This window comes from Ogataea polymorpha (genome assembly GCF_001664045.1).
Source record: "Ogataea polymorpha strain NCYC 495 leu1.1 chromosome Unknown OGAPOscaffold_1, whole genome shotgun sequence".
Lineage (NCBI taxonomy): Eukaryota > Fungi > Ascomycota > Pichiomycetes > Pichiales > Pichiaceae > Ogataea > Ogataea polymorpha.
Window position 1 is genome coordinate 1,130,543 of NW_017264698.1, and position 13,875 is coordinate 1,144,417.

The window sequence follows — 13,875 nt, forward strand, 5'->3', positions numbered from 1 at the left end:
AGTTTTGTTTGGTAAATAAAAGCTGGCCAGCCCCGGGTAACCGTTCCCAATTGGGGATCTAAAAAAAAAATATTTTAATATTTTTTCATTAAAAAAAAAAATATATAGCCAAAATGATTAGGACGATCAAGCCCAAGAACGCGCGTTCGAAAAGAGCTCTGGATAAAAGACAGCCCAAAATAGTTGAAAATGTGAAGACGGCTTTGTTTGTTCCAGGAACGACTTCGAACAAAGCCCTTCATGATATCACAGTGGATTTGGCTGCTCTAAAAAAGCCCGATGTTAAACGGTTTACCAAAAAGAACGAAGTGCTCCCATTTGAAGACCCATCGAAATTAGAGTTCTTCAGCGAGAAGAATGATGCTTCCTTACTTGTTTTCATTAGTAGCAACAAGAAGAGGCCTAATAATTTAACCTTTGTGCGCACATTCAACTACAAAATCTACGATATGGTCGAGCTTCTCGTGCTGAACAACTATAAACTGTTGGAGGAGTTCAAGAAGGCAACATTTCAAGTTGGTTTGAAGCCGATGTTCGTCTTCAATGGTCCAATTTTTGATACTCATCCGCTCTTCAAGCAGATTAAATCCCTATTTCTGGACTTTTTCAGAGGAGAGGTTACCAAACTACAAGACGTCTCTGGTCTACAACATGTGATTGCTGTGTCAGCAATTGAAGAGGATGATAACGATGAAAGTATTTCTAAGCTTCCTCTGGTTCATTTCCGCGTTTACAAATTGAAGACTTACAAGTCCGCTGAGCCAAAACTCCCAAGGGTAGAGCTTGAAGAGACAGGTCCTAGACTCGACTTCAAAATTGGCAGACATCAGTATCCTGACCCTGAGATGGAGAAGGAAGCACTCAAGGTGCCTAAGCAACTGCAATCAACTCAAAAGAAGAACGTCGATGTGGATAGAATGGGTGACAAGATCGCCAAGGTTCACGTTGGTACCCAAGACCTGAGCAAACTACAGACAAGAAAGATGAAAGGGCTGAAGAGTAAGTATGATCAGTTGAGCGACAGCGAAGATGAGGTTAGTGAGAATGAAGATGGAATCAGCGATGGTGATGAAGATGAGGTTAGTGATTCCAGCGCTGACCAAGAAGAAGGAGACACTGAGTTTATGGACGCCGAAGAGGAGCTGCCCGAAAGAAAGAAGAGAAGGGTTTAATCGATTATAATTGACAATATATAAGAAGTAATTAGCGAACAGTGGGTAAGCGATGATGGCAATTATTGTACACCAGGTAATGATTGAATGCTTTTCCTAATAGAAATTATGGCCATATTTGTTGTCAACTTGTGACTTCTCATTAGCGTTGTTGTTGTTCAAAAATGAAGACACAGTGGAGGGGCTTTGGAAAAAACAGTAATTCTCTAGTAATTGTTGATATGACTTTGAGTTGATGTCTGGCTTACGCGAGTGGTTGGCGGCACCCGTATACCTGGATACTGGTGGAATTTTTTCTTCAGGCACTTTTGTGGTTGGCGAAATATCCCTTTCGTCTTGATTGAGTTTGTTTTCATCATTGATTTTCAAAGGAAGAGGCGGTGACATTAAGTCTGTGAATGTAGGGGCAGCACTGACGTTTTGGAAAACCAGCGGTGTTCCCGGCGAGTTCATGCTGCTATCTAGAACGGTTTCTTGGTGGAAATCGTAAGGCGTTTGTTGGTGAAGATCAGCCCTAAAAGGTTCCGGCAAACTTAGGTCTTTAAGAGCATTGTCTAGCTCGGGATATGATCTAGGGTTTGAAGCGTTTTTGGAAGCCAATTTGGACGAAACATCTTCAAAGCTGGCACTTTTGCGAAGGAATTTCGATGAGTACAAGTTTTCATGGTGAGCGTTCTTTCTAGGTGCTTTGGCGTAAGATGTATCCCTAAAGAATCGTAATTCGTAGTTTTTCTGATAGTTGTTATCCCAAAAAACTTGATTAGCGGAAACGTACCGGACACAAAGATAAAAATATGGATCCAAGTCCACGAGCGGTTCGTGGCTAGAATAGAACTGCGAAAATAGAGTTGGAACAGATAATCTGAAAACAAACCTATCATAGTTCGCACGTTTTAGCAGCCTTGGGATGTCCGGAACATACGAAGCTTCCATATTGGTGACTGTCTCCCAATTGTTGAAGGTGTATCGAACTGTAACAGACTTTTGGAACGTCAGGTTCTTAACGGCAATCTGTCCTAGGAGTTCAGTCTTATCCACGCTCAAAAAACACCTTTCTAGAAAAACAGGTGTTTCTTTATCAATTTGATCTCTGTAAGAAACCCTTGGTAATTGATCCGAATTCAAGTCCCATGCCTTGATCAACTTCTTAAACTTCTCAATTGACCTCTGGCTTCCTGACTCGACATATTCTTTTGAAGCACTGTAGATAGTATCATGTGAGCCAAAGTAATCGTCGTCGTCAGATTCGCACTCTGAGTCGTATTCGTCATCAGAAACAAAGGGAGAGTTGCCTGCGCTGATGGAGCTGGGCTTATCTGCTTCATCAAAATACTTGACAGCTATGTTTCCGCCGAAATGCACTTGTTTGTAGGTTGGAGTGGCGGGCAGGGATTTGGAGCTACCACCCAGAATATTGAGCTTGAGGGACGATTTAACTAGCTCCCCTGATTTCTTGCGCACCAATGGAGACATTAGCTCATATTTGGAGTCCGGTAGCGATACTGGGCTACCTATTTGTTCTGGTGAGTGCTCGTTATCTATTTCTGGTTTGGAACTTTCTTGTGAGGGGGGTGGAGAGTGTGTTTTTGAGTTCAAAATAGTGTTGTGTTTCATGAGTTCTTCGTTCTCACCCGAGAAGCTAGATCTGGAAGGCCTCTTCATGAAGCTGATCGATAATGGTAAGCCGTCATTTGAGGTTGTATCGCTGGAACGTGTTGGGTGATTTTGGGGACTACTTGATATGCTCTCGGAAGATGAAGTAGGGCTTATTTTTGTGCTTTTGCGGGAACGCACAAACGGCATTTGAAGCTTGATGCTAGTTGCTCTAGGAGTCGTATGTCCGGAACCTTCCTAAAACTATGGCACAACTGTTTAATCCTTTTAGGGATTTATTTAATGATTTAACCATAAGGTGATGTTATGTAATTTGAACGTCACGGGATTGGAATATCCACTAGAAGCTTCCCGTTGATTCGATAGGTACCAATGAACAAATATCTTCAGGCTTCCAGTATATCCCTTCAGTAACCTGTTGGTCCGATTGCACACCGTTCCTACCCAGCCGAATTTGATTGCGGTCTCAAATTTATATCCCTCTAAAAATAAGATAGAAGAACGCGGAATTTGATATGTTTTCTATAATAGAGTCCGAGAAAAGATATTGTGTGTTCTCGGCTTGCGTTCTGCCTCGCTCCACTTGCTTCTAACGAGTATACTTCTATGGTCTCTATCTACAAGATGTGACACAGTAAGCTACAAATCCTGGCTATTTGCTAACTTATTACCCTTTTGACCTGAACTAGTTCAATCTCCCTCCTTGCCCATAAATGAGCTACCATAGGGGATATGGGACATACCGGCTCAAGCAGAAACTTTTATACTGCTCCCAAATCTGTACAAATATTGTCTTCAAATGTGGTTTTATGCAGCGATGACATTGTGGACCTTGGTTGCCCCACAGTTGCCTATTCTTGAATCAGATCGCTCCTCCCGCAAAAAAAAAACCCAACTGCCCACTAAAAATTTATTTGTAGTATTATTTAGTGCAGATGTCCACCCAGTATAATTTCTCGCTGTGGAACATTTGGGTGGCTTCTACGCTGCTTAAAATTCTGCTGTTTCCGGCATACTACTCCACAGATTTTGATGTGCATCGCAATTGGCTCTCAATCACCAAATTATTGCCCCTAAACAGGTGGTATCTAGAAAACACGAGCGAGTGGACTCTTGATTATCCTCCTTTTTTTGCCTACTTCGAGTGGTTTTTGTCACTTTTTGTTCCCACCAGCGTGTCGCAAGATGGTTGTATCAGTCTTGTGGCTAAAGGAGAGTTTGGAATGCCAACTGTTATCTTCCAAAGAAGCACAGTCATAGTGAGTGAAATAGTGCTCTTCATATCGCTGCAGTATTTTGTTAGCAAGTCGTCCAATCTGAAAGAAAAGAAGCGCAATTTCGTGGTTGCTTCCTCCATTGCCCTGTCGCCAGGCTTCTTCATGGTGGATCATATTCATTTCCAGTACAATGGGTTTTTGATGGGCATTCTGGTTTTGTCCATAGTCAACGCCAAGCTCGGTAACTATCTTCAGTGCGGCTTCTGGTTTGCTGTTTTGTTGTGTTTCAAGCATATTTTCCTCTACATTGCCCCTTCCTACTTTGTTTACCTTCTCTCGGCCTACTGTCTGGATTGGCAAGCTAGATTTCCAACTACTGTCAGCGATACGTTCAACTTCGTGAAATGGAAAAACCTATTCAAATTGGCTTCTGTTGTGTTGGGCGTGTTTGCGGTGGCATTTGGGCCTTTCATCTATTATGGACAGTTATACATTGTGCTCCAACGACTGTTCCCTTTTTCAAGAGGACTCACGCACGCTTATTGGGCTCCCAATATATGGGCCATATATTCTTTGATTGATAGAGTCTTGATTCAGGTGGCCTTAAGAGTACCCGGTTCCGCCCCTATTCTATCACTTATCTTCAAACAATTGGACCTAGAGAGACTAAAAACTGCAAATACCTTGACCCGAGGATTGGTGGGGGACGTCGAGTTCTTTGTTCTGCCTAATATACAGCCAAACCACACCTTCCTATTGACGCTATTTTATCAGTCACTGTCCCTGGTGCCTTTATTCCTGAACCCAACTTTTGAGCGGTTCATTGGATCCATGACCTTGTGTGCATGGGCATCCTTTCTATTTGGCTGGCATGTTCACGAGAAAGCCATCATGCTAATCATTGTGCCCTTCACTTTTTTGATCCCTCGCGATCGAAAGTTGCTTCCACTTTACGAAACCCTCACTGCGTCTGGTTATGTCTCATTGTTCCCGCTTCTTTTCGGTTCTGCAGAATGGCTTTTCAAAGCACTGCTCACCTTTGTGTGGTTTGTGATATTCTCGAATAGTTTCAATGAGGTTTGCGATTTCAGTTCCACAATGTCACGTCGTGTCTTCATACTGGATAGGCTCAATTTCTTCTATATAGTGGGGCTTATTCCGTTGTCATGTGTGATACAGCTCCTTGACATACAGTCCAGGAATTTTGAAGTATTACGAAGATTTGAGTTTCTGAGACTCATGGCATACAGCACATACTGCGCTATTGGTGTGATAAGCTCGTGGAACATGTTCAGCTGGCTATACTTTCTTGATGATAGTCTATGGGAGGGAAGAGAAGCTAAGCAAAAAGCGCTCTGAGCCAATGTTTGCATTACTCACTTTATTATTCTATCAGGAAACATTGTCAAATTTGTGGTTGATGAAGTCTTGGATTTTCGGCAAACAGTCGTAATTCTCGTCGATCAACCTTGTCCAGACCAGCATGTTCCTAATTGCATTCGCATCCCGACACTGAAGTGCACGCCATATATACATGAACACATAATCGGATATAACAACCAATTGCATCTGGCTGGTAAACGTGTCTTCCAACCTGTCCAAGTCGCTGAGAAAAAACAGAATTTCAGAACGTTTCTTTGGATAGTATTGGCCAAAGTTCAGCAATAGGTCCAACAAGACAGTGCCTTCATCTTTGAAAAGTTTCAACAGAAGCAAGGCACCAAGCTTGGGGCCGTCCTGCTCCACTTCGGGAATGCGATCTATGTCCGTGTTCAACCGTCTTGGCTCCTCTTCGGCAATCAGAGTCTCATTCTGGCTATCGAAAAACAGCTCACGTGCTTCAGGAAACTTTCCCAGTCCTCCTGATTGAATTAGCCAACTCTGGAGCTCGATTCTAAATTTCTGTATGTTGCGCACACATACTCCCTTAATTTTGAGTGACTTGAGCATTATGCAAATAACTTTTAAGGGAATCTCATACGAGTTCTTGTCCTCGCCCACCTGTCTCAACTGATCAAACTGATTTGACAAAAAGGTGTCGACAACAACACTCTTTTCGTGATCGGTCAAGATCAAGGGCCCTTTTCGACTGAATGGGTATTCTATGCGTCCCAAAGGAGAATTCTTATCATTTTGTCTTTTTCCACGCTCTTCGATGAGCAGGTCGTGAAGATACGTTACCTGCCAGTGATGGTACTGCTGCATGCAAAGATGACGTAGAAGTTTTAATCTAGCACCAGGGGTCATCAGAAGCTCGTCCATCATGGCAAAGTAGAGACTTGGGTTTCGCTTCACTAAAATCTTGTAGTTTACTGAGTCGCAAACAACATTAATTAGCTCCTCCGTTGATATGGCAGGATCATTTTCTTTCTGTAGCAACTCATCTTCGGTCATTAAGCTCGCCTCATATTCGTACATGACAATCCAGGCAACACTGCGCACCACTTTCTCGCAAGGACACGCGTGGTCTGTGTCGTCAAACACATAGTCTAGGTGGTCGAGCAGTTCGTCCGGAGATGTGAAGAATATGTCCACATCGTCTTGGGACTTATGTAAGAGTTCGACGAACTCGTCGGTTAGCTGTGTATTTGGTCCTCGTGGAATTTCTCGCAGATCGTTCCCCAGCTCATCAAACTGGAGAGGAATCGGCGAATAATGAGGTTGGAGAATATCATCTGGCAAGAATGGATCTTTCTCTTCTAACGTGTCCTTGATCGGGTCACCCAGAGACTTTATGATAGCCTGTTGTCGTTTTCTTCGCTCCGTGTCACAGGGGCAGCTTGGATGGAACTCGCAGTCGATATCAAAGTCAGAATCGTTGTCCGGGTGGTGTGCAAAATATGGATCGTCCTTCACGTCTCTCGTTAGACTCAGCTCGAACATGTACATGACGTCTTCGTCGTATCTATCATTCAGGATCAGTTTGAACGGCAGATTCTCAAAATCAATGCTACCAACGCGGGCAGGCAAGATGTGGATGTCGTTTTTGTTCGTCAATGACCCGGTAATTGCGCGACGGCCAAGAGGTCGCATAAACGTAAATAGCGAGCTGTGTTCAAGATCGTGCACATAGTTTTCGTCCTTCGCTGTGATTGCGGCAGCCGTGATTGATCTCAGAGCAGCACATCCTTTGATTACTTGTCGCACAATCGGCGGATATCCTGGAAAATTGAGCTTCTCGTCTCTGCGATCTATCTCCAAGCCATATATGATAACCAGAGTTATATTTTCCCAGAGTTGGAAGAAAAAATCGGCGAACGGGTTATATGAACCGATGTCTGAACTGTAGCCGACTCTTTTGTAGAGGAGATATATGCAGTACACGGAAACTGTGGCGATGTTGTAGAGTAGTTTCAAATCATGGAACCCGTCAGCAAGGCTAGTTATGCCAGATAGTGTCTTGTGCGGCGTCCAAATATGTAAATTTTCCTCCCAGTGAGTATCGTCGTTATTGACGTTTGCGAGTCTCTCATAATCCGAGCAGTTTAGCAAGACGGTTATTTTTTCAACTATGTTGGCTAACGCAAAGGCAAGATCAAACCGAGGGGTCTCAGAACGGGAGTGTGTGTTGTAGTTCAGCGCGATTACTGCGTTGGCAATTCGTCTGAGAGACAGGACGTGTTCGTAACTGTAGTCCATGTCGGAGGGCTGGGTATACGCATCGCAAAAACCTGCTAGCGAAGCGAAAAGAGGCCAATGATCATATTTCCACGGTCTTTTCGGATTGTGGATCCGCAACAGCTTGAATAAGGCAGAGTGTACTTTCACCGGGTCGAAGTTCACCACTTGGTGAGAAAAATCAAAGTCGAAACTGTATTCTTCCTCGAAGAAATCATCGTATTCTTCGTCGTCTGAAGAGTGAGACCCAATGCCTGGTGATTCGGGTTCGTTGAGTCCCGCATTGGGAACAAACGTCCGTGTGGATTTCTTACGTTTAGGCGGAATGGTGGATAAAACTTGGTTGAAAAAAATATTTACTCAGAGTATTAATTAAGATAGAAAGTTAATGTTGAATTAGAATATATATATACGTATATATATTTGTAGGACCTAGTCCTTCTTATCGATGATATCCCGTTTTATAGCATCCAAAAATTCGCCAATGTCGCCCTTGTCCAAGTGCTTGAGACCGCGTTTGGCCAGGTCGAAATTCTCCTGGACCCGTCTATTGATCTCCTCCTGCTGCTTGAGGTTGCGCTCCTCGATTTCAAGCTTTCGAACATAAATAATATCGTCTCTATAAGCCTCGTTCCCCGGACTTGGCGGAGCCTTGAATGGCTTGAGTGACTGTAAGTAGCTTGTGGGTAAATTCAGCATCTCCAAATTGTGCTCCTGAGTGTCCAGAGAGCTGTGGGTCAAAATGCCCGCCGACTGACTTTTTTTATGAGCACTGTAAAATGGGTGATAATTATCATCCAACTTCTTGCGTTTCAAGTCTTTGTATTTCTTAAGGTTATCCAGGATCGATGAATTCTGAACCTTGGATTTCTTATATGCGTTCGGGGAAAATGACAAGGATGGCGTGGCTGGGTGGTTGTGCTCTATAGGTTTCGTAAGCGGAAGGTGGCCGTTGAAAAACTGCTCCAGCAACAGATCTTTCTCGCGAATGTTGTTAGTGCTTGGCACGCGTGGGAAGGTGGAAATGTAGTTCTTGCGAGTTTTCTTGGGGCGTTGCACGTCACCAGAAGATTCCTGGTCCATAGCATGCTCTGGCGCAGACTCGGGCGCGTTAGAGGCGCTGGAGGCATTCCGGATGGCCCAAGGATAGACGGATGACTTGAAGGTAATAGATTTGCGGCTGGCAACTTTGAACATGGAAACAACTCAAAATAGTGTCAAAGGGAATATATAATATATATATGATTTAGCTTTTGACCGATAAGAACCGGTGTGGGGAGGTAGAATAAAACTTATGATTTTTACAGCCAAGGTCGATCGACGCAAATAATTTGCTCCCCTCATGTCTTCTACAGAAAAGCGGCTTCTGAAGGAATATCGTGCTGTTAAGAAAGAGTTGACAGAGAAAAGGTCACCAATTCACGATACGGGGATTGTTGACCTGCATCCTTTGGAAGATGGGCTTTTCAGGTGGAGCGCTGTGATTAGAGGCCCATATCAATCCCCCTTTGAAGATGCATTGTGGAAACTGGAAATCGATATCCCTACAAACTATCCGCTAGACCCCCCGAAAATCAAGTTTGTGGTGTTTGGCGAAGAGAAAATAAGGCAGTTACAGAGAAAAACCAGTTCTGGTGCTCGCAAAATGTGTTACAAAATGCCCCATCCAAATGTTAACTTCAAGACAGGTGAGATCTGTCTTGACATTTTACAGCAGAAATGGTCACCTGCATGGACTCTGCAAAGCGCACTGGTTGCAATAGTTGTATTGCTTGCAAATCCAGAGCCACTGAGTCCACTCAACATTGACATGGCTAACCTGCTAAAATGTGACGACACAACAGCCTACAAAGACCTTGTGCACTACTACATTGCCAAATACTCAGCATACGAATCTAATGATGTATAATTCACAGTGACAGTTTAATTTGATTAACCTATTTCTTAGCCTTCTCCTTCTCAGCTTGGTCCTTCAACACCTTCTTGACGATCTTTTGTTCTTCAATCAAGAAAGCTCTGATAATTCTCTCCTTGACACAGTTTGCACATCTGGATCCACCGTAAGATCTCGAGACAGTCTTGTGGGTCTTGGAAATGGAAGCGTATTGTCTTGGTCTAAGAGAGGCGACACCAGGAAGAGCAATTCCACAGTCACCACACTTTGGTCTGGTACCGGCCTTTTTCTGGTGTTGTGCAACAAGCTTTCCACCAGGAGTCTTGACCACCTTAATCTGGTTAGATCTGGTGTTGTATGGGTTTCTTCTTCTAAAAGTCACTCTCTGGGCCATGGCTGATGTTTAGAAAGAATTTTTGAAAAGTTTGAAAATTTTAATATACGGGAAACCCGGGTTTGTATCACGTGACAGAAATCCTTCCGGAGATTTTATTCAGCTATACACTTAGTTCTCCAACGCAACAACCTCCATCTCCACCTCAACGCCTAGTGGCAGTTGCTTCACAGCAACACACGATCTTGCTGGCTTGTGAGTGTTGAAATACTTGGAATAGACCTCGTTGAAAGCTCCAAAGTTCTCCATGTCGGTGAGGAAGACGGTCACCTTGACAATCTTCTCAAGGGAAGAGTTACTATCCTTCAAAACGCCTAGAACGTTTTGGATAACACGGTCGGACTTCTCCTGGAACGTTCCCTCGACCCTTTTACCCTCAGGAGTGAATGGGATTTGACCGGAGACGTATATTGTTCCGTTGGCCTTGATTGCGTGCGAGTAGGAGGCAGCTGCTGGAGGAGCGTTAGTAGAGATCACAGGAGTCAATGTAGAAGACATTCTTAAGAATTGGCTATTATAAACAGGTTTAGTGGCAATTCTGGCAATGCTTGCAAATCTGTACATGGTTAAAAAGCTATTGGCTGCCAGCGATTACCATATGGCTATATCGGTACCGACACGACCGCCGGTTTACTTTGAGTCAACCCCTTCGACGATCTCGCCAGAAAGCGGCTGGCTAGCTTCGAGCTGTTGTCTGAGTAGTTTCTGTGCCTCGAAGTCCCGAGCGTTGGCTTGCTGTTTGGCACTTAGCTCTTTTTCGCGACGCCTCTGCATCCGCTCGGCGTCCTTCACAGGCCCGTATTTCAAGTTCTGAGGTTAGTAAACCAACCAGTTCTACTTACATCATTCTCTTGTTCTGCAAATAGGTACACAGCGATGGTTGTGGCTGCGCAGACCAGCGATGTCACACCAAGCGTTATTTTGGAAGCTCTCGACATTATTGAAATTTTTTGGCACAGCCAGGTACGGGCTTATATATGGCCGATTAGAAACGACCTTGCAACGATAACCGCGTATCCGGGCACCAAAGGTTGTGGTTAGCACGCTGAAAGTAATGCGGCTCACTGTGCGGGTTTCTGGGTGAAAAAGTCGAAACGTTACCCTTATCAGCCGCACGTTGCAAACTCTGCCGTATCGAATGTTTACATCTGTACATGTAGTATCTACGGCGCAGGTACTATCGCCAACGCGCAAGCTCTTCCGAGTAGCTCATAAAGCCATAAAATGCTGGAAACATCCGGTCAGCGTGTATTTCTATTCTGTGCGTATATCGTCCGCTTTGAGGAATTCGTCCATTTCTCCCATACTCAAAAATATTAATAACAGAATAAGCGTACCAATCTCATTTGCTTATGTTGAATAATTACAACAATCCCACGCCGCAGCCCATCGAAAAATACCAGGACCAGGCGCAGCACCAATACCATCAGGATGTTCAGTCGTCCTCGTATACAAGCATCACATCGCCGTCGAACTTCGTCAGCTATCATAGTCCGTCAGCGAACCCGCCTCCAGCGTTTGTTCACCGTAACTCGTTTTCCAGCAGGTCCAACTCGACAGACGGGTCCTCCTTGAACATTCGTCAGGGCTCTGTGGGTTCCATATCGGGACTTCCTCAATCTTCGTTCCTGGCGTCCTCTTCCTCTCACATCGCCCCGGCAGGACGCAGATCGCTGCTCACCACCAAATTACAGCAACAACAAGACCAATGCTCCCCGTCTGCGCAACAACTCACTCATATCGGGCAGCACGCGTCAAACCTCCCTTCTCACGTGAGCTCCTCCTACCACGACAAGTTCACGCCTACGTCCTTACAGATGAGTCAGCTGGGGGCTATGCCACAGCACATGTCCAGCCAATTCGGGTCGTTGGGGAACTCGGGCTTCCCTCCTCATCCTGCACCGGCCACTGCAACAACCACGATCTCCAAAGACATCGCGTTTTCCACTAATTCATCCTCCAGCACCTTGTATCAAGACGCACAGCAGTCTATCCACACACCCACCGACGATCCCCACAGGCCGCACTTTGTTTCTGCGTCAGCGCCCTCTCAGACATATTTCCAGTCGTCCTCCTTCCCTAGAAGTTCAATAGATCACCACCACCAACAGTTCCAGCAGAACATGCCTCACTCTCAGTTTTCCTCGTATTCGCTTTCGAGGCACCCGGAGCACATGCCACTGAATCCAATGTCCCAGGCCCGAAACGAAGACCATCTGGACATTCCTAACCACCCGGTAAACGACCTGTTGCTAATGCTGTCCGCCCTGTTACAAAAAATCGTGGAAGCCAACGATTCGCTTCATCCCGATCACTATAACAGCCAGGACAACCAGATGCAGGCCGGCGGTGAGCAGAACAAATACACCACCAACGTACTCGCATTCCACGGCCGCAACATTCCTGCCATTTCGCTTCACGCTTATCTGACGAGGATATCTAAGTACTGCCCCGTGACAAACGAGGTGTTTCTGAGCTTACTGGTGTACTTTGATCGGATCGCCAAGCGCGCAAACAACGGCGACTTTAATTCGACTTTTACTTCTTCTCCAAAGGCAGGCTTTGAGGATTCAAATGCTAAACAGCAGCTGTTTGTCATGGACAGCTATAACATCCACAGACTCATCATCTCTGGGATAACAGTGGCATCGAAGTTCTTTAGCGACGTCTTCTACAAAAACTCTAGATACGCAAAAGTCGGCGGCCTTCCCCTGGAGGAACTCAATCACTTGGAACTGCAGTTTTTGCTACTTCTGGATTTCAAGCTTATGATCCAGGTAGAGGAAATGCATCGGTATGGTGACCTGCTGATGAAGTTCTGGAAGCGCGAACAGCTCAAGTTGTCACAATTACGCGAGCAATGATCACTCAAGCAGTCAGTCGGTATAATATTGGTCGTGCAACGGTGACTAATTAAGAAAAAATTTTGGAATTTTCATCGTAGCTCCAACCGGTATGGATTTAGTTAACCACCTCACAGACAGACTGCTGTTTGCGGTTCCGAAGAGTAAGTCAGCTCAGCATAGCGAGATTGCTAACACCATCTAGAGGGGAGACTTTACGAGAAATGTGTTAATTTACTCAAAGGCTCCGACATCCAGTTTAATAGATCCAGCAGACTCGACATCGCTTTGTGTACAAACCTCCCAATTGCGCTCATATTCCTGCCAGCAGCCGACATACCCACCTTTGTCGGAGAAGGTCGCTGTTCCATCGGAATCACTGGCGTCGATCAAGTGAAGGAGAGCGACGTTGACGTCGACATCTCCATGGATCTCTTGTTCGGAAAATGCAAATTACAAATCCAAGTGCCAGAAAATGGGCCATACGAAAAACCTGAGCAACTTATCGGAAAGACCATCGTTTCCTCGTTCACAAACCTCACTAGACAATATTTCGAAGAGCTGGAGGGTGTCAAGCCAGGAGAGCCACTCAAAACTAAAATCAAGTTTGTTGGCGGTTCCGTCGAGGCAAGTTGCGCTTTGGGTGTTGGTGATGCCATTGTTGATCTTGTTGAGAGCGGTGAGACTATGAAAGCTGCAGGGTTGCACGCCATTGGTACCATTCTGAACACATCCGCACACTTGATCATCTCCAGACACCCATCCCACCCTGAGCTTGTCGAAGTGATCAAATCGCGCTTGGAAGGTGTTCTGGCTGCTCAGCGCTACGTGCTGTGTAATTACAACGCTCCGAGATCGATGCTTCCAAGCCTGCTTAAGTTGACTCCCGGGAGACGTGCTGCCACAGTTTCTCCTCTTGACGACAGTGAATGGGTGGCTGTCTCGTCAATGGTGGAACGCAAGGACATGGGTAACGTCATGGACAAGCTCAAGGAGCTGGGAGCTTCGGATATTCTTGTATTTGAAATCTCCAACTGTAGAGTTTAGTGAGATGTGGTGTAGGGGTGTTAGATTAATTGACAATTAATAAATTGGGCTGAGTCGGTTTCTACAAAAATTAATT

The 13,875-nt window shown here is 45.0% G+C and overlaps 10 protein-coding genes across 10 annotated transcripts; 5 read left to right on the forward strand and 5 right to left on the reverse strand.

The window, feature by feature from the left end:
• Positions 1-113: 113 nt before the first annotated feature.
• OGAPODRAFT_92179 (uncharacterized protein) lies at positions 114-3,646 on the forward strand (the record flags this gene model as incomplete). Its single annotated transcript, XM_018357118.1, has 1 exon — positions 114-3,646. One exon carries the CDS (start codon positions 114-116, stop codon positions 1,170-1,172), a length of 1,059 nt encoding a protein of 352 aa, XP_018213394.1. The 3' UTR covers positions 1,173-3,646.
• On the reverse strand, positions 176-3,647 carry OGAPODRAFT_15363 (uncharacterized protein). Its single transcript, XM_018353686.1, has one exon. The coding sequence runs from the start codon at positions 2,973-2,975 to the stop codon at positions 1,269-1,271; it is 1,707 nt and encodes a 568-aa protein (XP_018213395.1). The 5' UTR covers positions 2,976-3,647; the 3' UTR covers positions 176-1,268.
• A 74-nt stretch (positions 3,648-3,721) lies between these two features.
• Positions 3,722-7,865, forward strand: OGAPODRAFT_97123 (uncharacterized protein; the record flags this gene model as incomplete). The annotated part of the gene is made up of 1 exon (XM_018357930.1): positions 3,722-7,865. One exon carries the CDS (start codon positions 3,722-3,724, stop codon positions 5,360-5,362), a length of 1,641 nt encoding a protein of 546 aa, XP_018213396.1. The 3' UTR covers positions 5,363-7,865.
• On the reverse strand, positions 3,727-10,427 carry OGAPODRAFT_92182 (uncharacterized protein). The gene is made up of 2 exons (XM_018357119.1): positions 8,165-10,427; positions 3,727-7,930 (listed from the first exon to the last, which is right to left on the reverse strand). Exons 1-2 carry the CDS (start codon positions 8,816-8,818, stop codon positions 5,396-5,398), a joined length of 3,189 nt encoding a protein of 1,062 aa, XP_018213397.1. The 5' UTR covers positions 8,819-10,427; the 3' UTR covers positions 3,727-5,395.
• On the forward strand, positions 8,959-9,921 carry OGAPODRAFT_15367 (uncharacterized protein). Its single transcript, XM_018353687.1, has one exon. The coding sequence runs from the start codon at positions 8,964-8,966 to the stop codon at positions 9,528-9,530; it is 567 nt and encodes a 188-aa protein (XP_018213398.1). The 5' UTR covers positions 8,959-8,963; the 3' UTR covers positions 9,531-9,921.
• On the reverse strand, positions 8,959-10,427 carry OGAPODRAFT_15368 (uncharacterized protein). The gene has a single exon (XM_018353688.1). It carries the CDS (start codon positions 10,405-10,407, stop codon positions 10,021-10,023), a length of 387 nt encoding a protein of 128 aa, XP_018213399.1. The 5' UTR covers positions 10,408-10,427; the 3' UTR covers positions 8,959-10,020.
• OGAPODRAFT_11240 (ribosomal protein L34) lies at positions 9,559-9,909 on the reverse strand (the record flags this gene model as incomplete). The annotated part of the gene is made up of 1 exon (XM_018353266.1): positions 9,559-9,909. The coding sequence occupies one exon, from the start codon at positions 9,907-9,909 to the stop codon at positions 9,559-9,561; it is 351 nt and encodes a 116-aa protein (XP_018213400.1).
• Positions 10,428-10,539: 112 nt separating the features above from the next.
• Positions 10,540-10,847, reverse strand: OGAPODRAFT_6357 (uncharacterized protein; the record flags this gene model as incomplete). The annotated part of the gene is made up of 2 exons (XM_018355796.1): positions 10,540-10,719; positions 10,752-10,847. 2 exons carry the CDS (start codon positions 10,845-10,847, stop codon positions 10,540-10,542), a joined length of 276 nt encoding a protein of 91 aa, XP_018213401.1.
• Positions 10,848-12,098: 1,251 nt separating this feature from the next.
• Positions 12,099-12,773, forward strand: OGAPODRAFT_45013 (uncharacterized protein; the record flags this gene model as incomplete). The annotated part of the gene is made up of 1 exon (XM_018355492.1): positions 12,099-12,773. The coding sequence occupies one exon, from the start codon at positions 12,099-12,101 to the stop codon at positions 12,771-12,773; it is 675 nt and encodes a 224-aa protein (XP_018213402.1).
• Positions 12,774-12,864: 91 nt separating this feature from the next.
• On the forward strand, positions 12,865-13,857 carry OGAPODRAFT_84904 (uncharacterized protein; the record flags this gene model as incomplete). Its single annotated transcript, XM_018356781.1, has 2 exons — positions 12,865-12,916; positions 12,958-13,857. 2 exons carry the CDS (start codon positions 12,865-12,867, stop codon positions 13,797-13,799), a joined length of 894 nt encoding a protein of 297 aa, XP_018213403.1. The 3' UTR covers positions 13,800-13,857.
• Positions 13,858-13,875: the final 18 nt, after the last annotated feature.